At 31.6% G+C, this 26,139-nt stretch overlaps 1 protein-coding gene across 1 annotated transcript; it reads left to right on the top strand.

The window, feature by feature from the left end:
• Positions 1 to 254: 254 nt before the first annotated feature.
• LOC139521509 (G-protein coupled receptor moody-like) lies at positions 255 to 25,712 on the top strand. The gene is made up of 4 exons (XM_071314986.1): positions 255 to 384; positions 14,867 to 15,031; positions 22,380 to 22,583; positions 24,454 to 25,712. Exons 2-4 carry the CDS (start codon positions 14,893 to 14,895, stop codon positions 25,326 to 25,328), a joined length of 1,218 nt encoding a protein of 405 aa, XP_071171087.1. The 5' UTR covers positions 255 to 384; positions 14,867 to 14,892; the 3' UTR covers positions 25,329 to 25,712.
• The last annotated feature ends 427 nt before the right edge of the window (positions 25,713 to 26,139 follow it).

Genomic DNA, 26,139 nt, shown 5'->3' with positions numbered 1-26,139 from the left:
AATATAAAAAACCACCTTATTGTTATTATTTGAAAGGCTTTTTCATTAGTCTACTTAAATCTTATTTTGATCACACAACCGATTCAAACAATAATATTGTAGGGACGGCTAGATTGTTTAGCTTCAAATGCAATGCAAGTCCCAAAAAATATGCATTCTGGTCCAGTAAGGACCAATCTCTAATTGAGGTATATTTAATCACAGTCAAGAGTAACATTAAGGAAATTATTGGTTTTCTTTACTACATACAATCACCGTACAGCCGTACGATACAGAGGATTCCGTATTGTATATCGATCATCGCGATTCAGCCTTGATGAAAATGAGTTATAAGTAAGGAGAACTTGGTTAACTAAATCACAGTAGAAATATTCAACAGACGAGGTAAGTCATGTTACAAAGTTACAGATTATGTTTGCAGTATCGCAATGTAAAAGCTTTAAATGTTTATAATATGAGGATACATATATAAATCAGGCATTTGATATAAGATTACATAATATGTATTTTCATAAATTGCTGTCATCGATTTCAACATGTTGTGAATGTTTTTTGAAATATAAAGTTTTTCATATGTATGAATATAGCGAAAAACTAAGACATTACTTAGTTTTTATTGTAAAGAAGAGAAATGTATACTATTTAAAAAGTTAACCAGGACAATAGCTAAAAAATATTTATATATGATTCTTTTTCATTTTAATTATGTCAAATTATTTTTTATTGAAATTCTAAGTAATGACTGATGAAACTTATTTATTGACTTCCATCTGTGTTTTATTGGGGGTCACTGTATAGACAATATGCACCTCTAGAGTATAGATAATACATGTATGTCGAAATATGTGTTCTAATCCTGTAGACGCACCTTGTCTCACTCGGTAAAACATTTCTAAAATTCATTGTATTATCCCATCGTTTGTTAAGTTATACTGGACATATATGATAATATGGGATTCATAAAGCGGTATTCTGCATAAATATCTAAATTGCCCGAGTCTAGAAATATTGTGAATAAATTTGAAAGAGATGGTTAAATATTTCTTACTTTTCTTTTGACAAAATTTAGAGATTTTTAATTATTCATGAAAAGAATTTTGGTTGAATTTTTAAGTTACTATTAACAAACATACAAAAGTCTAAGGTATACATTCAAAACAGGGGAAGAACATAAAAACTAACAAAATGAAACGTTAGACGTTATGAAACAGCGGAACAAAGGCAATTCAGCTGTAATATTCCTGACTTGGTATATGCATTTACGAATATGTTTAGGTATTAGACAGATTTATTTTCAACAACTACTAACTGGATCTATATCGTGTTGATATTAAAGCTGTCATTAATGCTACGACTATCGACATCAACATGTATCTTAATATTCAGTGTTTATATTGTTTTTGAATCTCACATTTGTAACATTTAGAAATATGCTAATTGCACAGTACTAGTAATTGTTGCTTGCAGCGATTGTAATTGATTATAAGTCAAAAGATATTTCTTCGGTACAAGTGCCATTCTTACCACCTGTCATGATTGGAAGTTGTCGTATATCAAATTAGTTCATAAACAATGCTAAGAACAACGATTTTCCAATATCTTTGCTTGAAGATACGAGATTAAGGCCATTCCTTTAGTATGTAACCCACTATAAGACTAATGAATTAAGCTAAATGTCTCAAAAGTGTTTGTGCATTATAAGCTGTCTTGCTTTCAACGATATGATTATATTTTACACGAGCATATGTATCCCTATGCGAACAACGGAATCTATTGCAAGACATTTTCATGAGGAGTGATACATGCAAAGCAGGAAGTTCGCAGTCTACGCACCCGGTGTTATCTCTTTTCGGAGTTCATCATGCGTTTTCAAAAAGAATCATTTATAAAACCAGGTTTAATCCACAATTTTCTACATTTAAAGATGCCTGTACCAAGTCAGGAATATGACAGTTCTTGTCCATTCGTTTTTGATGCGTTTTGTTATTTGATTTTGCCATGTGGTTATGGACTTTCCGAATTGATTTTCCTCTAAGTTCAGTATTTTTTGTGATTTTACCTTTTATTGTATTATATGTAATACCTAAATTTGCAATTGATCAATATGTAGTTTAATTATATTCAAATGAGCCGCACAATACCGCATAATTGTTTCATTTATCTTAAAAAAGACTGCATTTTGTAAATATTGTTTCCGAACATTTTCATAAATCTTGATGGTTAAAAAAGTCTTGAAATAATATTGGCTGCATGTAGATTTATGTTAATGACAAAAACTGATTCACAACTTTTTAGTTTGTCAAATATTAGCATATTTGAAACAATTCTGAAAAAAAACACTATGGAATACAACTCAAAGACAGATTATGTCATCAGCAGTGTAAATCCGATATTTATATTTCCAAAATGAAGAGTTAAAAAAACTTTGATAAACTTTAACCTTCCATTAACTTTAAATAAGTGCAGTGAAATAAAAATTTCTGTTTTTAGAAATACTCTGTCTTCGTTTTGTTTTGTCCTTAATAAAAGACATCGAGATATCTTATCATTCGTGTCTTTTCGAAATTAAAAACAAATTCATCAAATCAATTCGACAGGATTATTAAGTATAATTATTTTACCATTTCTACTTCCGTCTGTAATAAGGACATTTATCTTTTCTAACCCCTATAGTTACATATCACTTAACTGCGCACTTCATTTGATTATTAACTAAATGCTAAACAAGGAAGCTATAAGATTATAAATACAGATGATATTTAATGGCTGGCTGGTTGAGTTCAAGAACGTAATGGCAGATATTATTTGTTTTATAACTATCATTACTGGCATAATTTGCTGACTTTGTTTTTAAATATCAACTTATTTAATGGATTATGAGGGCTTAGATCTGAAATGAAACGATTAAATGTGTTGTTCAATTCTCTTGAGTCGCAGAATAACACATTACATTTAAGATGTCCTTATATACCAAACTTATAAAATTACTTTGAAAGGATTTCCCAAACGCAAAATGAAATCTAAGAAACAAAAACAAAATAATAACTTCCTGTGAGATAACACCATTGGGAAATCGGATAGTTTTTATATCGGTAACTATTTTTATATATAATTTCCATTTAAGGTGGTACCTAACACTACAGGGAGATAACTCTGTAAAGTCGGCTTAACGTTTTAATTACGTTGTGTTGTAAAAGGAATATTAAGCTTCTCAATGATCAAAATTGGTGTTTGTCAAACTGCTATATAACCAGTGTAATTTTTCTGACAAAACGGTTGGTTCAAAGTTTTTGAAATTTTTATATTTTTGTTAAAGGGTCAAAGTGAATACTTTGACAAAATTTTATGAAAATTAAACGAGCCAAATTAATTTTAGTTAAAGTGTTGGGTACCACCTTAACAAGTATTGAGAATTTTGTAAAATGTTTACATTTATAGTGAACCTAAGATTATCATTAGGATGGTTTGTTGCTTAACGTCCAGCGGCAGAAATAGTATACATATTCAGGATGAGAACATGTTGATGTAATATACTTAATAACCCTGCTTTGTCCTAGACCAACACGCTGGTCCGGATTTTAACGACTGTACGGTGACCTATAGTTGTTAATTGGCAATAATACCACATCTTTTTATAGTTCATAAGGTAACAGTTCACAGGTTACCTTACCCGGACACATTATTCCGACTCCAAGTCGGCCAGTCTTGCTCGGGCGAATATTGTGAAAAAAAAATGTATAAAGCTCGAGATTGAATGTTAGTTACGTAAGAGTGTCACTATTTTTGAAATGCTGTGGTGTTTGACAATAATGGAAAATATTCGTTGTATTTCTGTGGTTTGCATGTTGTTTCGACTGTTATATTATTTTTTCATCTTTTCTCCGTTATGCATGTTCTTGTGTGTGTTTGTGTACAATGTCATGTAATTGTGCACTTCATTGGAGTTTATTGTACCAAATAAAAATAAACTAGAACCTATTATGAACGCTACATTAATGACATGCTGGATGTAATCTCGAACAGAATGGCTTGTATGATTCAAACCAGCACACAATACTTTCTTGATTACAAACCCAATTAGCATGATGAATATAAGTTGTCATTTTCATGAAATTTGCTTAAATAACAACACTTCATTGAAATCAAGACAACTAAACACAAGTTGCTACACTGATGATTCTAGGCATTATTAATACAGATAATATACCCCAAAAATCGTTGGAATGAAAGTAATTGCAAATTAACTGATTGTTTTTGTTATTTTCCCATCTTCGGTCGCCAAAATGAACATAACAGTTTACAATTGCTTGTATATTAGACATTATTTCAAAATTGCATTTTTTGACATTAAAGTCTTGCAAACTTGCAACATTACAAACATTATTTACAAAATATTAACTTAAATGGGCAAATTGTCAAAAGGTCAAATACGAATAATAAATACAAAACATTATAGTATTTAATCAAGGATTTTAACAAAACTACGTATTACAACCACAGAATAGCCAACTGTTTGCAGCGTTGAACATGTGATAATTTTGTTACGTTCTCTGTCAACGACTGTAATGAGCAAATGAAAGCGAATGTAATTGATCTTCATATTAAGACGTTAATTTTACAAACCATCTGAACTTTAGAAACAAAGAATCAATAAGGAGCTTACTCGTCACTTTAAAAATTGTTTCTGCATTTAGAAAAAAAATTAATTTTCTTGTCAGTACTACAAAACTGATGTCTATCAAGTTTCTTGCTATCTGGCAAACTTAAACGAATTCATCAATCAAATAAGATAGGCTCATTAAGTACCAAGTATCACTTTTCGTTACAATTTCTACATTAGTTTTGTTCTAAATGATTTGGTCACATCATTGCAGTATTCTAGGCGGCACTGGGACATGATCAAAATGTATGTCATTGACCACTTCATGGGTACTTTACCAACTTACAAAGAAATATACAATAATAATAGATGAAGCTCCATTTGATAGCAGACCGAATTAAATCTCTGAAGCCTACATTTTGTTTTACCTAGATAACTGAATACCATTTGATATGAGATCAGAAACTTGTATTTAAGAAATGATTTCAAAGTTTGCAGGGATTTCTTATCCTATATTTATTTGACAAAACATCGGAGTATATATAGAAAACTTGTTTGGTCTATCGTAGTCTTATATCTTGTAAATTTAGATAACAGTTTTATCACTGGACAAAACATTTATTATATTTTCTTCTGAAACAAACATTAACGTTAGCCGATAAGAAAAGATTTACATGTAGATATTTTGGAGACATGTATGAGACCTAGCATCGTAATTAATACAATGGAAACAATAGTTTAACAAAGGGTTATCTTTCTTATTTTATGTCCCATTTATGAGCATTATGTTTGCTGGTCTGTGCATCCGTTCGTTCGTTCGTCCATATGTTCGTCCGTGCGTACGTTCGTTTATTCGTCCGTCTGTCCCTCTTCAGGTTAAAGTTTTTGATGATGAAATTGAAGTTCAATCACTTTGAAACTTAATACACATGGTATGATCTCTCTAATTCTAATGCTTAATTAGAGTTTTGATCACAATTTAACGGTCCACTTAACACAGAAAATGATAGTGCGAGTGGGGCATCCGTGTACTATGAACACATTCTTGTTTCCTCTGTCGTTTTTCTCTTCAAAATTGATAGTTGATTGCATAGTTGTGATATATCCAAATCGAAAGAATGAAATAAATCAGTTTTAATGAATCATTTAAAAAAGAAGCGATGATATAAGGTATATTAAAAGTCCAATCCTCTCAATGGAAAAATGAAAAGCGATGAACATATGTTTCGTTTTTTTAAACGATTTTGTGTTATACTTTGTCATGTATTTGCGTGATTTATGCATTTGGCAACACCATTCGAAAGTTCTGTTGCTCATTACTCTTCAACTTCGTACTTTATTCGACCTGTTTAAAACTCTTCAATTCTGTCAATACTAATGAGTCTTTTGTAGACGTAATGCGCGTCTGACGTACAAAAGTTAAAGCCAGGTATCTATGATGAGTTATAATCCGTACATATATAAGACGACTAAATATTATCCAAGCTAAGATCCTTCCTTCTGCATTGAAATTCTAGATAATTCTTCATAAGAATTTCCATGCACGATATTAATCAACAAATTAAAGCAAAAACAACTTGTAATCGTGCATGATAAACGGAATTATTAACTTAGAATTACGCTTTGTACTTTAGTATAATCATAGTTAAACATTTTTTATATCCAATTGATATGAATATTATATTTAATATCTCGTTTTCCTTGCAAATTTAAAAGTACTCGTCCCACCAATTCTTAATCATTATAAGGTTCAAGTTTTTGTTGTGTCATATTTCTACTTCCGTCAGCATGGTCAGCTGTTTATATTTTAGTCATGTGACTTTAAACTATAGGAAACTACAGAGGTCATGTAATTATGTGCAAATCATTTGGATTTGTTTACTAAAAATTTCATGAAAAACAAGTTTATTATCTTTTCAAAATTTCATTCATTACTAGATAACATAACAATCAAACTATCTTGAAAGTATTTAAAACATTGTAACGCTGTTTTTGACATTAACGGTTTTATAATTACATAGTAGCACACGTACTTTGATCATCGGTGTCTAAAACTACGAGAACTCTTGTAACTATAAACGAAGCCTGAAAATAAATAGTGAAAAGTCCAATAAACAGAAACTTTTCCGTTTCCTTGGTTAATAATCAAGCATATATAGCATAAGTGACCGACTTTTTTTTATTTCAATATTTGAATGCAATTGATACCAATCTAAAAGGTTAAATCAAACGATCGTTTTGTCATACTTTCCTCTTAGGGCGCTCATTGACACGCAATATTCTACAATTTCTTTAGACTTGAGGCATTATTTTATTTTCCTGACATTGAAATTAAGTTTGATATACTGACAAAACTTAACACAAAAATAATGACTGTGAGTGCAATTTCCTAAATGACCCAGTACAAATAATGAGGTTGTTATTCTAGGACGAATTAAAAGCTAAACATCACATAGAACATATGTAAATATTTATTCAAAGGATTTGAATTTTTGATATTACCCAAAAAGAGCCATTTTTTGTCATCGTAGAACAATGTCAGTCAACTGTGAGAATAAAATGAAGGCAACATATTTGATCTACATGTCATATGCATATTTGACAAAGCAACCACATTTTGGAAACAAAACAAATTCAATTAAGAAACGTAATCGTCTTTTCAAACTAATTTCCATATTAAAAAAAAAATCGTTTTGGTTTCAGAATTTCAAGCCTTATGTTTTTCATGTTACTCGCTTTCCGACAAACTACTGAAAAGGGTTAATCAATCAAATTCAGTAGGATTATTAAAAGAGGGACGAAAGATACCAAAGGGACAGTCAAACTCAGAAATCTAAAATAAACTGATAACGCAATGGCTAAAAATGAAAAAGACAAACAGACAAACAATATTACACATGACACAACATAGAAAACTGAAGAATAAACAACACGAACCCCACCAAAAACTAGGGGTGATCTCAGGTGCTCCGGAAGCGTAAGCAGATCTTGCTCCACATGTGGCCCCTGTCGTGTTGCTTATGTGATTACAAATCCGGAAAAAAGTCTAATTCGGTAGGTCACATTCATGAAAGGGAATGGAATTGTAGTTACGACGTAAGGAACATATCCGATATCATTTGTGAAACGGTTATTCCATAACGGCCAACCAACTCGTGATGGCGTCCGTAAAATGTACGAAGGGATGATTTCAACTTCACCATTTGGAACTCTTGGTTTAATAGCTTCCTTGTGAGCAGCAACCCTCTATCAAAAAAATCATGATAGGAAATGCAAGCACGGGAATATCGTATCAATTGGGAGATATATACCCTGTATGCAGGTGCTGCTGGAATGTTGCTACTTAGAAATGGAAAGTTCACAATTGGAAAGCTCATCTCTTTTGTCGTAAAGTTTTGTTTTCAAACGACTCTCATTGACAATTTCTAGATGTAAGTCAAGATATGAGGCTGACTTAACTGTATCTGTAGTATCCTTTATCTCTAGTTCGATGGGATAGATGCGTTCCACATAGTCACCAAATTTTAAATTATTTAGTGAAAGAACATCATCTATATAGCGGAAAGTAGAGTTAAAGGATATTGCTAACTTCTTGTCTTTCTTCCTAAGAAGTTCCTGCATGAAGTCAGCCTCATAATAATAAAGAAACAAGTCGGCAAGTAGAGGGGCACAGTTTGGTCCCATTGGAAGTTTCACTTTCCGTAACCATTTTCTCTTAAGGTCTGTTCTAATTAATTGGGTCTAGTCATTTCCGTGATCTAATGCATCTGGGGCATAATAAGCATTGCAGTCATTGAACTTTATATTATTGAAATACTTAGGCTTTCCTACCTCAGGAATATATTACTTAAGTTGTATTTGGTAAAACTTTTACTAATTTATGGTCATCAATGCTCTATGACTTCGTTCTTTATTTGGCTTTTTTAACCCTTTATTTAAGCGTTCCTGATGAGTCTTTTGTAGACAAAACGCGCGTCTGGTGTAAACACAAAAATTTCAATATTGGTATCTATAAAGATTTTATTTCTTATAAATAACAGGCACATATTACTCAGAATTTTGACAAAAAAATTGACAATGAGCGTCGGTTGAAAAAAAAATTTACGACAAAAGATGATTTCAGCTTCCCGATTGTGAATTTTCAATTTCTATGTAGCAACATTCCAGCAGCGCATGCATACGAATTATATATCTCCCAATTGATACGATATTCCCGGGCTTGTATTTCCTATCATGATTTCCTTGATAGAGGATTGCTACTCACAAGGAAGCTATTAAACCAAGAGTTCCAAATGTTGAAGTTGAAATCATCCCTTCGTACATTTTACGGCCGCCATCACGAGTTGGTTGACCGTTATGGAATAACCGTTTCACAGATGATATCGGATATGTTTCTCATGTCGTTACTGCAATACCATTCCCTTTTCACGAATGTGACCTAATTAGACTATTTACCGGATTTGTAATGACATAAGCAACACGACGGGTGCCACATGTGGAGCAGGATGTGCTTACCCTACCGGAGCACCTGAGATCACCTTTGTCTTTTTATTTGTAGCCATAACGTTGTCCGTTTATTTTCTATAATTTGACTCTCCCTCTGCTATCTTTCGTCCCTGTTTTACAAGTTTTTATTTAATTTATGAAAAAGTACATCAATTTTAAATTACCGTTATTTTTTATATCAAGACTTAACATGACATGAATATCAATAATGTGGTCATTTTTATAAATTTCCTGTTTACAAAACTTTGAATTTTACGAAAAACTAAGGATCCCAGACATAGATTACCTTAGCCGTATTTGGCAAGACTTTTTGGTATTTTGGATCCTCAATGCTCTTCAACATTGTTCTTGTTTGGCTTTATAAATATTTTGATATGAGCGTCACTGATGAGTCTGATGTAGACGAAACGCGCGTCTGGCGTACTAAATTATAATCCTGGTACCTTTGATAACTATTAACATAGCATAGTATTTCTGAGGTCGACGAAGATAAAAAAAAAAAAGAAAGAATTATTGATTAATAATTGTAAGAAATTATCAAAATGAGAAATGCAGATGTTTCTTTTTTTAATATTAAATCTGAACCTATGTGATGATTGCCTGACGATGTTTTCAATTTGTAATGTATTTGCTTGATTGACGTAACTCAGTAATGATATGAAAACATTAAATACAACTTCAAATCTGATTACTTCCTTCTGCGTCTGTAGACAACTATACTAGAATTTCCCTCAACGACTTTTACAAACAAATAAACGTAAATTCATCTGAGCGTCATACGCAACGCTTATTTGACAAACTAATTACCATTTAGAAACTTTAAAAAATGCATGAAATAGCAATCGTGCAATTTAAAAGGAATTTAGACTACAATAACCTCTACGCACTTGTGTATAATCACAATGTATCTTGCATTTACACTCATTAGTGTCCGACTTTTAAACGTCTCCATTTTTTAATCTTACTTTGAAAATTAATTGAAATAAACGATCGCCAAGAGCCTGCAATTCACTAGTTATCGTTTTATGCTTTATATTATATTTATTTTTTCGTTTGTTGTTTTAATCATGTTTTACATTAATCTATTCGGTTCCTTTTATGGCTTACTATGCGACATGGCTTTTGTTCATTATTGAAGGCCGTACATTTGTTAACTTCTATGTTATTGTTCTCTGGTTCCGAGTTGCCTTTTTAGCAGTCATACCACATCTTCTTATTTTCATATAGTATTTAATCACGGGAAGGAAAAAAACTATAAACTATTTTATCAACCTCAAGAGTGCCAACTCTTTGTTGAAAAAACGATAATTTTGTTATGTCCTCAGACAACGACGGGAATCAACAATTGAAAGCCAATTTATTTGATTTACATACTAAACTCTGACAAATATCTGAACTTTGGAAAAAAAAGCGTCCATAAAAACGCTAACTAGTAATTTTTATGAAGACTTAAGGTTTTCAGAGAAAGTACGTAAGTACTACGTGACTTAGGTTAATCAGATTACTCTCTTTCTTGCAAATAGCGAGGGGATTCATCAATCAAATTCGGTAGGGTAATTAAGTAACCAATTATACTTTAGGTCTGTTCTAAATTTTAAGGTCACGTAAGGTCCGTGCTCTAGGGTCTGGTTCATAATAAACTTTAATGTATTCCCCACTTCATTGGTAATTTGTCAAAACAATGGATACAAAAAAACCAACATTATAATAATGAAAGTTCTATTTGATGACAGACTGAATGACATTTAGATCGCATACATTTACTAGTACTCTCTGATTTCGCAAAATATTTAATTTCGGTAAAATGATTTACAACGTTAACGTTACTTAACAGATAACTTGGCATCATTCTGTATGAATTTAGAAACCCTGTCTCAACCTGTGTATTTGAAATTGAATTTCAATTAAAATCGACTAATATATATAAGAAATGCTTAACTTTCAAAGTCGTATATATTGTATGCTTACAGTAGAATACTTGAAATGTATATTTAAATAACAGCTTAATCATCGAACAAAACTTTCAAAATAGTTACTACTGTAGAAATCATTTACTTTAACAAATGTTAATAGAGATGTTATGCAATGATTTGTTTAAACTGGTATTGAATCTAATCAAGATTAATGCAAATGCTAAAAGCATGTTTCCAAATGAAATAACCCAAATGAAATAAAAATATTCGGAAAAAAAATACCAAGTAAAGTTGACATTGCTAGTCTCAGATTAATTTAACTATTTTGATATTGCAATTCCAAAAAAACATATTTTGAAAATACTGATATTTAAATGTCTTTTTCCCTTTATCACAAATCATCGCGTCATTATATTTTTTTGCAATAAAGATAGAGATTGCAGCTGAAAGATATGTCTGTCCCAAATAAAACGAAGACTTCTTGTGAATGTTTTTGTGAATGATTCTGGAATAAATGGACATGTATTGTGCATAAACTGTCATACAATTTATATTAAATAGGAAAAGTTTCCATTATTAATGTGCCAAAGAATAAAAATAATCAGTTTTGTTTTTACGACAGAAATATTTAATATGCAGACTCTCAGTTCTAACAATTCCTAATATGAAAGAGTCAAACTAAGGTATAATTGTAAGATGATACTTTAAATCTTACTGATATGATAGATAATCATATTTAAAAGAAAAAAATCACAAAAATAGTAAACTCCTAGGAAAATTTTAAGCGGAAAGTCAAACGAATGGATAACAACTGTCATATTCCTGATTTGGTACAGGCATTTTCTTATGTAGAAAACCGTGGATTGAGGCTAAGGCTATGTTTAAGTATTGGATCTAAGCTTAACATATCTGAGTTGGTATAGCCCCGAACAAATGGAACGACTACATCTCATTTATACACAGAATACATAGATAAATATTTTGTCTTTTCTCTTGTCGATCACAAAAGAGCAATTGATTTTGATAAAACAGGATACGTTTCATTTTTCCTAAATGTTTTTCAAAAACAGTAACAATTCAGAAGATATTTTGTAGTTCGTGACAATTTAGGAGATAAATGTATTGTATTTTATGCTCCGACGGCAACAATTTGGGATTTGATGGTCGCAAGTTAAGTTTACTGGCGACGCGATAGCGGAGACAGTAAACGGGTATTTGCGACCATCACATCCCCAATTGATGCCGTCGGAGCTTAAAATACAATATTGTTATCTCCATTCTAATGATAATGAAACTGACAGAAAACAACGTTAAAACATGTAATTAAAATCTGTCATATGCCGTCTGCGCTTGCGCGTACGTCCCATAGCATCAATTGTCAATTGATGACATGTAAAAAAAAAGTGACGTTATCCAATCAAAATGAACGTTACAAACGTTGTTGCATTAGAATTCTTTTTGTCTGTCATCAAGTTGATGTGTGATCTCTGCTTTTGTATGAAATTATGAATCGCTGTACTAGCTTATTTTTTTCTGGTTTAATAGCAAAAAACATGAGTGTTATGCTAATGAATGATATCACTTCTACGTAAATTAATGTATTACTATTTATCAGTTGTTCATGATTTTCATAGCAGGCTTGTAATCTGGCTTTTTGTGTCTGTCTATAAGTGTCTCATGACAGAAACAATCTAAGTCAAGAAATTTATCGCAGTATGTCTTTGAGTGAACTGCTTATCTTGGCTTTTTTTTTTGGAATTGAATTCAAAGTTGACGATGAAACCAAATGATGAAATCTTATTTTAAATCGAAAGAGAATTTGCCTTATTAGTTGCAGTCTTAAATGTGTATGTTAACTGCATAATACTTGAAATGTATATCAAGATAACAGTTCCATTACGTAACAAACGTTGAAACATGGAATAAGACGCCTAAAATATTAACTGCTGTTACTATTGTCTACTGTAGCCAATATTAAAAGAAGTTGGGATAAATTTACGACGATGATTTATTCTAAGCACAATCATTATTTTTCTGTTTTCCTTGATAAGGCTCTATATATGAAGTTCCAAATGGGATTATCCTCGTACTTTTCTATCTTTTCTTATTTTATCATTTGAACTATACAAAGCCTCCGTTATAAAACTAAAGATAAATGATTGCTGATGAGATGACCCTCCAATAAATTATGCAAACTCGTACGGCCTCATCATTGATCAAAACTCGTACCGCATAGTACAGTATAAAATCTTATGTCTTTTGAACGTTTTTCTTTATCATTTGATTTCTTTCAATAATTGCTGTGCCAGGACAATGTTGTCTCAATTTCAATAAGGATGCATCGTTTTCTCTCCATTGCTGTTTAATCAATTAAAAAAGATTGCGAGCATTCGAAATTAGAAAAAGGGATGGAATACTTTGAAAACAATTTGTCAAAAGAAATTAGTTTTAAAAAATTCTGAATAATCTTTAAAAATTAAAACAACACGTTATAAATAGCATATGTCCGATGCGCCTTTCTGTGTTAATCTTTATCCGGAATCATATTTTATCAAAGTTTTATATTTGATATCAAGGAAAGTATAAAAACCGAATTACAGTTAAAGAGCTATATGATTAAGTAACTATGCTAGTTAAAACTATACTAATAGAGAAAGAACTATATGATTAAGTAACTATGCTAGTTAAAACTATACTAATAGAGAAAGACCTATATGATTAAGTAACTATGCTAGTTAAAACTATACTAATAGAGGCAACAGTAATAAACCAGTATTCAAACGTCGTAAATCGATTAAGAGAAACAAATCAGGCTTACAAACTAAAACCGAGGGAAAACATCAACCACAAGAGGAAAACTAAGGAACAATAGTAACACCGAAGTGCAATAAAAAAAAACGCCAATAACATAGAAACAAACTATTTGATAACAAAAGCCATATTCCTGACTTGGTACGGGACATTTTAAGAAAGACAAAATGGTGGGTTGAACCTGGTTTAATGGGTCGCCAAACCTCCCGCTAATGACAATGTTAGCACAAACACACGTAAGCATATTCATAACAGAGAAACGAGACAACAAATACTATGATATAGTCGACACAATATACAAACCACATTACAACAAAACTAAACTATTTTCTGTTATAGTCTATCAACATGTCGAGGCCTTTTTAATATCTAATTGTTGTGGATAAGTTCACTGTTCGTTGAAAAAAAAATATACTCTATAGGCTAGTTTTTCAACATTACCGAGCATCGATTAGATTATGATGCGGCAAATAAGAGTGGGTGCATTAATAGAGTAAAGCTAGTCAGAGATCATATAGTTCATTTCAGAAGTTAAACGTCATTCAGCATTGTTCAGCACAAAGACAAAATAAAATTCCATCGGTAGACCTGAAACGGATGAATTATACAAAAGAGATGAATAATACAAAAGAGATGAATAAAGCTATAACGGAACTTGTCAATTCATAGAACACAAATCTAATGAGTTTCTTATAATACATGTTTTAATGTGTTATTTAGTGTTAATATGATATGCTTTCTTTGACTTAACATGTCATGCATGTGCTACTTCACCTCATGATGTTAGTAAATCTGTTTTATTTGTTGTGAAATATTTTTTATTTCAGAAAAATTAGATTATCAAATTGTCAATAGCTTTGATTTATTTCTTGGACAATGTATCTTTCAAAGAGTATTTTCACAGATCTTAGATTAAACCCACTCACTGATGACTCAAATTAAACAAATAACTGATCCTCTTATCAAGAGAGGCTTACTAAAATAATGTTGAATATAACAGAGAAAGGTAATGTTATCTCACTTTTGCCTTCTTCAGATACTGAAAATTGCAGACCTTTGAACATGGAGCCTCTGTCCAATGATTTCAACCTCACAGAAACAAGACCAACTTACAAAACATTTGAGATTCTCGTCAGTGAGGATGCATGGGTACTTCTGGCAGTGACTCTTGTAGGACTAGTTATTGTTGTTGGATGCACAGGTATTGATATTTAATTTTTGATATGATAATTACTGAAAGGACAATGCTGATAGTTTGCAAGTCCAAAATATATCTATTGGAGGAATATAATATTGGTGTTATATTGCTCTAGTATTTATTGGCTAGTTTTGTTCACCCTTGTAGCATATTTCTTTCTACATTTTCATGTCAACTTTTGATTACAATCGTCATTGACGAGATATTTATGCATGATTGGTTTTAAAGATATAAAGAGGATTTGTGTAAAAAAAACATTGATTTGTCGCTTGTAAAGGCGACAGAAATGGGTTATGGACAAACAACAAAAGTTCGGGCAAAATTTCCCCCCTTAGAGGGTTTATATACGAAATGTCTTTCACGTCGATAGTTATAAAATGTCTCATAATTCAAAATATTTCGTGTTATCATTGATTGATTATACCTGTCATGTTACACTCGTCGGCGCAGTGTTTGGCTGTGCTGATATTATGTGATGAAAAAAAATCACAAAAATACTGAACTCCGAGGAAAATTCAAAACGGAAAATCCCTTATCAAATGACAAGGTAAAAAGCTCAAACAAATCAAACGAATGGATAACAACTGTCATATTCCTGACTTGGTACAGGCATTGTGGATTAAGCCTGGTTATAAGGCACTAAACCTCTCAATTGTATAACAGTCGCATCACATTCTATTATAAGGACAACGATGTGTAAACAAAATAAACAGACATAATCTGTAAAAATGTGAAAAATAGGGTACAGCAGTCAACATTGTGTTATAATCTTAATATTAATATCGTATTTCTGTTTGATTTATTTTTCATTTAGTGCTTACATTAAAGCTCTGTCACTTGCAATAACTTTTGATTGTATTTGCCCTCAACAACATTTGTTGTTTTAATACAAAACAATAAATTACAGAGGCTTATATGTCTACGTTTTACTTAAGCCTTGTTATCGTCATTAAAGGTTACGATTCTTAAACGATTATTTTTTAGTTGTGATGTACACCTACTCATATACGTGTATAAATTCGTTCTTGTAAACAAAATAAAAATCTACGAGGTACAATGAGCACAAGGGTTTCTTATATTTCCCGAGGTTATTGATAATTTATCTTTTATTCACGTAAAATGTGTAGGTTTATTCAACGACTGGCGTCAATAAGAAGTAAATTCTTAGAAATTCTTATTCGACTGCAAATAAATGTCATCACTCTCTGTTATATTTGGCAGTAATATCATAGCATTCGATTTTCCCCCACCCTTTTCACTAGAACTACTATTACCATGTTCTAATATCGAATGCATCATCTCATTGAACAGAGCTTTATCCACAAAATGGGAATCGTTTATACAAATTTCTTGTTTAAGTTCATGCACATTTTTGCTAAGTAACGGACCTAAATCAATATAAAGGAGATCAAAACAAATAAAATGCTAAATTACACATATTTGTTGAATTTCATGGATTGATATTTTTTTCTAAATTTCAAAAGGTATGTTAGTGTCACTCAAAATAAAACTCAGTTCGGCTATTTGCGCGTTTGAAATTCGCACAGGAAGACATAAAATAATTTTGTCGTTCAAAGAATGACGGGAGACATAAATACAGAGTCACGAAAAATAGATATAACAAAAAACAGTAAAAGTAATAATAATAAATAAAATAATATGTGGTTCAAAGTATGACGGGATACATAAGTACAGAGTCACGTCAAATGTATATCATAAAAAACAGACTTAACAGTAAAAGTAATATTAATAAATAAAATGATTTTGTCATTCAAAGTATGACGGGATACATAAGTACAGATTCACGTCAAATGTATATTACAAAAAACAGACTTAACAGTAAAAGTAATATTAATAAATAAAATAATTTTGTCGTTCAAAGTATGATGGGATACATAAGCACAGAGTCACGTCAAATGGATATCTAAAAAAAACCAGACTTAACAGTAAAAGAAATATTAATAAAGACATATAAAAGAATACTATAACACGTTTATTATTTTACTGTCAATCTCGGCCACATAAACTGGGAGAAAAACTTGATAGTACCTAATAAACCAGACTCAGCATTACACCAACAACTGCTTAATATTCTGGACGATAACAATTTAGCACAAGTAATAAACAAAAAAAACAGAAATGATAGAACATTAGACTTAATGTGCATGACAAACCCATCCTTTGTCAACAGAATTGAGACCCTCCCACCTATAGGAGGAAGTGACCACGACATTGTCTTCTGTGAGATTAATTTTGCTTTACCATCACCAAAACAACACCCGCATAAAGTACTTATTTACAAAAAAGCAAACTGGGAGAACATAAAGAAAGATCTTGAAATAATTCATGATAACTTAAAAGTGAACAAGAAAAATATGACTGTCGACGATCTGTGGAACACCTTCAAAACCAAAACGACAGAAACCATCAACAAAAACATACCTACCAAAGAAATTGGAAAAAAATCAAAACTACCATGGGTAAATAGAGACCTAAAAAGACTCATCAGAAAGAAAAACAAACTTTACAAAAAGAAAAAACATGACTCATCCTACAACAGCAAATACAAAGAGATAAAGACTAAACTCCAAAAAGAGATGAGAAAAGCATACTGGGCATATATTGAAAATATGATCTTCGACATTGACATAAAAGAACCAGACCAACAATGTTTCAACAAGCAACCCAAAAAATTGTACTCATATATTAAAAGCCAAAGAAATGAGAACACCGGCATTGCACCATTACGAAGTGAAGGTACCCTTCATACAAACCCCTCTGAGAAAGCAAACATCCTTAATAAGCAATTCCAATCAGCTTTCACATCTGAAAAAAATATAGAAATACCAACCAAAGAACCTAGTGCACACCCTAAAATGGAAAAAATAAACATCAGTAGAGAAGGAGTATACAAACTAATAAAAAATATAAACACTAACAAAGCTACAGGACCAGATACTATCGCTGGCAAAATACTTAAAGAAAACATTGAAATAACTTCATACATTCTTACTATCATCTTCAACAAATCTCTTGAGACAGGCAAAGTACCTTCAGACTGGAACCATGCTAACGTTACACCAGTGTTTAAAAAAGGAGACAAACATCATCCTGGAAATTACAGACCAATATCACTTACCTGCATCTCATGTAAATTACTAGAACATATATTAGCAAGTAACATGATGAAACACCTAGAAACAAACAAAATATTGTATGAACTTCAACATGGCTTCAGATCTAAAAGATCATGTGAATCACAAGTAATTTCTCTTGTACACCAACTTGCTCAAAACAACGACAAAAATATCCAAACTGATCTAGTAATCATGGACTTTGCGAAAGCGTTTGATAAAGTGCCACACAAACGCCTTCTTTACAAATTGAAACACTATGGCATCTCTGATCAAGCAATTCATTGGATCGATTCATTCCTCTCCAATAGAACCCAAACAGTACTCCTCGAAAACACAACTTCCAACATAATTCCAGTAACATCAGGTGTTCCTCAGGGGACTGTACTAGGTCCAATACTCTTTCTCATATATATAAACGACCTACCGGACTATCTAAAACACAGCCAAATAAGACTCTTTGCAGACGACAGCATAATCTATCGGCCTATAACCTGCCAAAATGATTGCATAAAGCTTCAAGAAGACATAGAAGCAGCTATAAAATGGGAGAAAGACTGGCTCATGTCTTTCCACCCGGACAAATGTAACATCCTTAGAGTATCAACAAAGAAAAAACAAATACATTTTTATTACAACATGCATGGTCATATCTTAGAACAAGTTCAATCTGCAAAATATTTAGGCATAACACTTTCTTCAGACCTCAAATGGAACAAACATATTCAACAATCAGCAGCAAAAGCAAACCAATCATTAGCATTCATCAGACGTAATTTAAAAATAAATTCTAAATTAGTTAAGGAAAGAGCATACCAAACAATAGTTAGACCAAAATTAGAATACTGCTGTACAGTTTGGGATCCATACACCTCAGAAAACATATATAAGTTGGAACAAGTACAAAGAAGAGCTGCAAGATATACTTGCAACAGATATCACAATACCAGCAGTGTATCTGAAATGATAGAACATCTAAAATGGCAATCCTTACAAGAACGCAGACTAAAAACCAGACTCCAAATGTTGCACAAAGTCATCAACAATGAAATTGCAATACCATCGCAAGATATACTCATAAAAAGCCAGTCTAAAACAAGAACTACCCATCAACAGACATACAGACAACTTCAGTGTAATAAAGACACCTTTAAATTTTCTTTTTTCAGCCAAACAATCAAAGATTGGAACAAATTACCACCCGATATCTCAAACCAAACCACTACAGACAACTTTAAGGATGCACTCACTCATGAGGTGCTCCTTAAAACATACTCTCATCTGAACTAAATGTGCTTATTGTTTTTATCTTATAGTTATAAAAAAAATATATATAAAAAATGTAAAAATTGAAACTAAAAAAATTGTAAATTTCATAAATAAATAAAAGTAATAAAAAAAATGAAATTAACTTAAAGCGACCTCATACAGGCATGCGCCGGAAAGTAATCCTCAAAAAGTTGATGGTATTCCGTAACTAAAGAAGAAGAAGACGTTATTAAGATGATAAACAACGTCAGTATGCAAAATCTATACTTCAAGACCATCGTGTATTATTTGTGAAGTTGATACGGAATATTTATCAACAAGTTCTTGGTACCTTCCGATGATTTTTTTTAGAAAAAGGACGAAACGCTCTTTGACATACCCCTGGCTCATCAACTTACTGCTCAGACACTGGTGACGTTTTACAAAGTCTGAGTAGGAGCTGCAAGCTCTTGAATACCAAATAAGTTGTGAAATGTATATTCCATATGCAGGTGAAGTTGGTATATTGCTACTTAGGTGGGGAAATGGATAATTTCAAAATTAAAATCGTCTCATTTGTCATAAATTCTGGTACTGAGATGACTGTGTATGTCAAATTTGAGGTATAAGTCTAAAAATGAGGCGGCGGAAGCCGTGTCTGTTGTCTATTCAATTTCTAGTTCTGGTGGATATATTAATGGAACCCATTCAGAAAAGTTGGGATTGTTAATGGAAAGAACATCATCAATATATCTGAAAGTGAAATTAAATAACCTGGCTTCTTTGATATTCTTGTTTTTGACAAGTGTCTGAAGGAACTCCGATTCATATGAAAATAAGAAGAGGTCTTCAAGGAGAGGCACACAGTTCGTTCCCATAGGAATGACGACAATTTGTTGAAAAAGTCTACCTCCAAATTCAACAAATATGTTGTAAATAAGAAACTCCAGCATACTGATCACTTGTTCCTCTGTGTAGCATGTTTTACCCTTTTGTTCACTATTAACAAAATACGCCTTATGGTATCCCAAAGTAATAAATGTATAGCGTATACTACCATTATTATGATGAAAAGCATTGTGGATTAAAAGTGGCAGTAGAATCATAAAGAATGAGATAACTTATATAGTAGAACCCAATTTACATAGATCATGTTTAAGTTGTTGTATTACAGATTACTAGTTTACAGTATATCAGCACGAAAAAGGAAAAGAGTGTAAAGCGTGGGTTAGAAATTCATTTAAATAAAGTGCGTGGATGATACATGTGTAGACCAGTTATTACAAAGTATTATTTTATGTTGCAAAATCGATAAAGCAAGACACTATCATTCAAAAATCAGAGTATTTTCTTGCAAGCTTAATACAAGGTTTTTATTACTAAATTGGAAAAGTGATAATATACATACAATATTTAAGGTTTTGTAAAAATCTGTAATTCCGTTTTACAAAAACACCCACATCATATTCATTTGTGATATATATCATTTAATCGACCGTAATACATGATTATGAAAATGCCACTGTTCAATCAAATTGTCATCTACACATGGTGTTTACGAATTGCTGTTTATTATGTTCCCTCTCATATAAACTTATTGCACTCATCTATTGATAGCGACTGAAAATAACACTTTATAAGTTATGTGCGTTCTATAATTTATTATCAAATTAGTAATCCATTGATAGTTCTTCTGCATAATATCGAATATGACCTCTTTGGAAATTTTGGCTTAGTTGCGTTTTTATTAAGTCAGATTTTTTTTCTGTAACAGTAATACTTAATGGTCTGCCTATACTAAACTGCAACTCAATTGCTTTAATTATCTTCATATTTGTTTAGATAGTCTTTTGATAAGGCACTTGTTACAATTTCTATTTTTATAAAATGTTACTAGTAATTGGAGTTACTAAGATTTGATTCAACCTATGCTTTTCAGCAATGATAAATCATATCGTTAGTGATAGGAATTCAGATGGAAATCAACAATAATCTGATTGATAATTCCAAGAATATCTAAAGATGTTAAGACAACATTTTTCTGTAAACAATTACAATTTTTTCTAAATATACAAATAAAATGCATCCCTCAAATTACTAAATACAACAGTGACAATGATTGATGATTTTCACAAAAATTAAAATTTATCATTGCAATCCTAATTAGATATCTAACAAACAATTGCTTTTCTTCAGTTTATATATTGTTTTACTTTGATGTTGATGTTCTGTTGGCATCCCAATATACATTTCTAAAATCGCTTATCTCTGTCCATAGAGTTTCATAGAAGATTAAAGAATTTTCATCAGTAATATTGCTATGAATTGATGAACTGTTCACTTGAATTTATTACAAAAATAGAGTGATTATTGGAGTAGATAGAATTCAAACCCAGCTCTGAACGTTCATATTGTGTATAAAACAACTCAATTCATGAATTGCGTTTGTGAAGCTGTTCGTTTTGTTTAACAGAGCTATAAACATGCTGATGTTGTTCAATCTTTGCGCTGGCATTTTGACTGATAGATATTAATTCCCTCAACAATAAATCTCACATTCTTGTCTTTTTTATATCTTATTTCTATCATTATTATTTATTTTTATTATAATTATTATTATTATTATTATTATTATTATTATTATTATTATTATTATTATTATTATTATTATTATTATTATTATTATTATTATTATTATTATTATTATTATTATTATTATTATTATTATTATTATTATTCTCGTTTCGTGGTCTTTCTTTGCTCACAAACTAGTCAAAAACGAAAGTCAGATATATCTAATTTCCGGTATCTTTTTTAATTCTTAATTTTTAACTCTGCTCCACCTGTTTGGTTATCCTTAGTATTATTTCAAAAACGAGTAGCAGGAGAAATTTAAACTAATCATTTCGGAGATTTTGACATTCAAATTCTTTTAATTCAATGTCATAATCTTAACTTTATTTTTTCAGGAAATATTATGGTAATTTTAGCCATTAAGAAAGAAAAGAAATTACAGACAGTTTCAAATGTGTTTGTTATGAATTTAGCAGTTTGTGATCTATTGCTTTTGGGATGTATATTACCTTTTAACATCTACACATACATATCCGATGGTTGGTACATAACGTCTACTCTATGCAAATTGGTTGGCTTTTGGGGTTATACATTAACTGGTAAGTAAATTAATAGAAAATCAAATTCCAAGAAAAAACATGTTAACATTGACAAAATTCCAATGAAAACATGTCTTGCTAATTATAGGTATCCGATACATACGTGTGTAACAAATGAACAATATACTATTATGTAAGGTAGAAAACACTTACCGCAAAGACAAATGAACAATATATTGGCAAAAATGGGGAAAACGAACAAACAGTTGGAAATTAACAAACAAACAAAAAAGGTTCCGAAACACGAACAAACCGAAATAAATTCGTATGCTCCGGTTGGTAGTTCCCGATTCATTCAAACTAAGGTCATCATACAGCTGTTCACCTTTCAAAACATCAAAGTTGACATAGCTTTATCAATTTGTCTTTGAGTTTAAATGTCGTTTTGATAGCTTTTTTTAGGGGACTCTTTCGTTCGTTTTCTGTGTATTGGTTATTGGCTGTTAATAGCTAAATGTGGTGTCAACTATTCAGTTCAGATCGATTTAGAACCAGTATTTTTAGTTCTAACCTTATCATATGTCTATTCATATTTATAATTGTATGTGCAGGAAAGAAGATGACCATATCCAGAAATCAACGCCACTTTGCTTATTTGAATATTATACTAAAGAAATCGGATACGGGTCACGGAAATTACATTAAAATGATAGGAAATTTTGAAAAAATGTCTGTTTTAATTTTAATTTAAGTGATAGACAGGTTGCCGGGGCAGAAAATGAATATACACAACAATATACACCATTTAAACGAAACATAATGACTGTTGTTGCAAAAATACAGGTTCCTGAGCTATTTTAAAAATCGAAGCGAGAGGCTTTTAACATTGCAGTGTAAAATACAGGCTAAAATGGCTGAAACGTCAAATTTGCAAACTTCGTGTTGAAAATTGGCTTACAAGGTCATTACAAAAACAGGTTGCCGGGATGAAATATGAAACTTGAATTTCCAAAGAATAAGCAAGTCCAAACCTTGTAAGTGTAGTCGTTGAACTCTAGGTTCCCACGTAAAATTAAAATGTCACTATTTCAAGAAGAATAAACTCACGAAAGCACGAAAAATTCACTAAATTCGCGTTCATTGTTTTGATTTTGACCGCCTGACAACTTTACGGAAATATCAAAGTGATTGTAAATAAGGACTCTGTGACGGGCAACTTATAATATCCGTGTTTTAAAGATTTTAATGATATCAAGCCTATCAAGCCAGTCCAGTTCAAAGTACTATCACGTGGTACAATTCTCATTTACATATTATGAATATTAATTAGCAAAACCACTACTAATTTCTGGCTATGCCGTAGAATTTCTTATTGACCTCAATTCTTATTTCATTGTGATAGATACAACTTATTATTCAAAGTAGTAAATTGTCTTCAATGCATAGGTTTTATTCAAAGGATTGTGTTAAAATTTTCAGATGTTGAATATTATATTAAAAAATCCAATATAAAAAGTAAATTACAAAAATACTGAACTCCTAGGAAAATTCAAAACGGAAAGTTCCTAATCAAATGGCAAAATCAATTGGCAATATCAAATGATAAAACACATCAAACAAATGGACAACATCTTTCATATCCCTAACGCAGTACAGACATTTTTAACTGTAGAAAACGGTGGATTGAACCTGGTTTGATAGCGCTAAACCTCTCATTTGTATGACAGTTGCATTAAATGTCATTATATATTTGCAACTACAACTGTCATCATACAATTAATGCTTATTGTCATAGATTATTTTTCTTTGGGAATTAAGTGCATCGAATCCAGTGAAGATCTTATCGATTACATAATTGTTCCTTCCTATTTATCAGCAATTCAGTATTACAGGAAGCCAATGATCTTCAACTTTATTAATCTATTTGCAGGAACAACAATCATAACCCTTACACTGATTGCCTTTAATCGATACAAATTGGTATTAGATATAGGAGCATACAAACAGCTATACACACGTAGAAATATTATCTTGATGTTGATGGTGGCATGGTTGGTACCAGCTCTGTGCCTTACCCCAGCATTGGTTGGTATATGGGGACAATTTGGATATGTTCCCATGATGGTAACGTGTAACCTACTACTTGATCACCGAAGTCAATTATTTAAAATATTCTTACTGGTAGTACGCGCTGTTCTCCCATGTTTCCTAATAGTGTATTACTACGCACGGATTTATCATGCGACAAGAAAAAGTCACCAGCGCATCGGCGGAATTGGACGTATTCCGTCCTCGCTAGATGTACATAATCATGCAAAAGAAATGCACATGACACGGATGATGTTGATAATTTTTCTTGTTTTCTCCCTCTCTTATTTCCCCTGTACAGTTACTGGAATGATTGACTGGAATATTGTATTGTCGAAACAGTATCATATGTTTTGTCAAATATCAATCTATTTGGGAAGTGCCGCGAATCCTTTGGTATACGGACTTATGAACTCTCAGTTTAGAAAGGCTTATCGTGAGTTAGTATGTTGTTTCAACATTTATCTTACTACTTACTCACTAACGTCTACAAGAAAGAGTTCATTGTTTAACAGTAGTAATCAAACAAAAGGAAAATCTAATTCAAGAACATCGTCTGATCTTCAGTCGGGAATTTATCCTTTATTGCAGGACAAGCATTGTAATTCTGATTTAAAGCCTACTTCTGAAGACATGTCTGCGAACAACAGCCATGAGTCAGTGATGATAAACGTGTCAACAAGGAATGAAAAAAGACCAAAATTTACACTAGTCTGATGCAGACACAAGCATGTTGACTTTTCTTACACATTGTTATATTGTTCTGAAATAAAACTCACGAACATAACAACGAACTCCCGAACAAACAAAACCTGCTAACATACCCAGTTTGCATTACATATAACCGTGTGATTCAGAAGGAAGACTTCCAGGAGTTAGGAAAAGGAATTTGTTATTGCATTGTGTCATTACAGAGACTCAGAAACAATGAATACACGCGCTCATTGATAATGTGTTATTTTATCATTAAATCGTTTCTAGGCCCATGTGTATATATTGATATATATTTGTGTATTATCATTGTGTTTCTGACACTTACATCTTCTGTTATTCGTCTAACTTAAATTACCCAATTAAAACAATAAATCCTCATAGATAAAATGAGTAAGCTTTTTAACGCCAGACGAGGTCTTGCCAAATAAGGCTAAGGACACCTATTTCTGTGTTAGAAAATCTTTCTTTTTGAAGTAATACCAGCCAAAGAAAATAAACTTGCAGAATTCTAAATCAAATCAGAAACTCTTCGGAGACAAGTGGTCAAAAAAGTTCAGCGCTAATGTTTAAGTAATCAAAACAGAAATTATGTATTGATTGAAACCCTAAATCTGCTAATATGTACATTAATAGACGATGAAAGTGAACAATTTTCGTCTAATATAAGTTTTGAAAGTTCTGCTTGTATCAAAAATTAAACGACGTAGAATTCATTACTACAGAAAAGGTATGGAACAGTTTCAAAACACCAGGAAGGCAACGAGTCTTTGAGGAATTATTTATGATATACTCCACCAGTAGCATTCCTCGGATC

Source organism: Mytilus edulis, chromosome 1 (genome assembly GCF_963676685.1).
Source record: "Mytilus edulis chromosome 1, xbMytEdul2.2, whole genome shotgun sequence".
Classification (NCBI taxonomy): domain Eukaryota; kingdom Metazoa; phylum Mollusca; class Bivalvia; order Mytilida; family Mytilidae; genus Mytilus; species Mytilus edulis.
The sequence above is the reverse complement of the archived record's forward strand: the minus strand, read 5'-3'. Positions and strand labels throughout refer to the sequence as shown.

What these genes read in the sequence shown, in the direction of transcription:
- LOC139521509 (XM_071314986.1), top strand. Translation starts at nt 14,893, where the DNA reads ATGGAGCCTCTGTCCAATGATTTCAACCTCACAGAAACAAGACCAACT. An exon ending in TATTGTTGTTGGATGCACAG is followed by an intron (nt 15,032 to 22,379) that starts GTATTGATATTT and finishes TTATTTTTTCAG; the next exon opens with GAAATATTATGGTAATTTTA. An exon ending in TTGGGGTTATACATTAACTG is followed by an intron (nt 22,584 to 24,453) that starts GTAAGTAAATTA and finishes ATCTATTTGCAG; the next exon opens with GAACAACAATCATAACCCTT.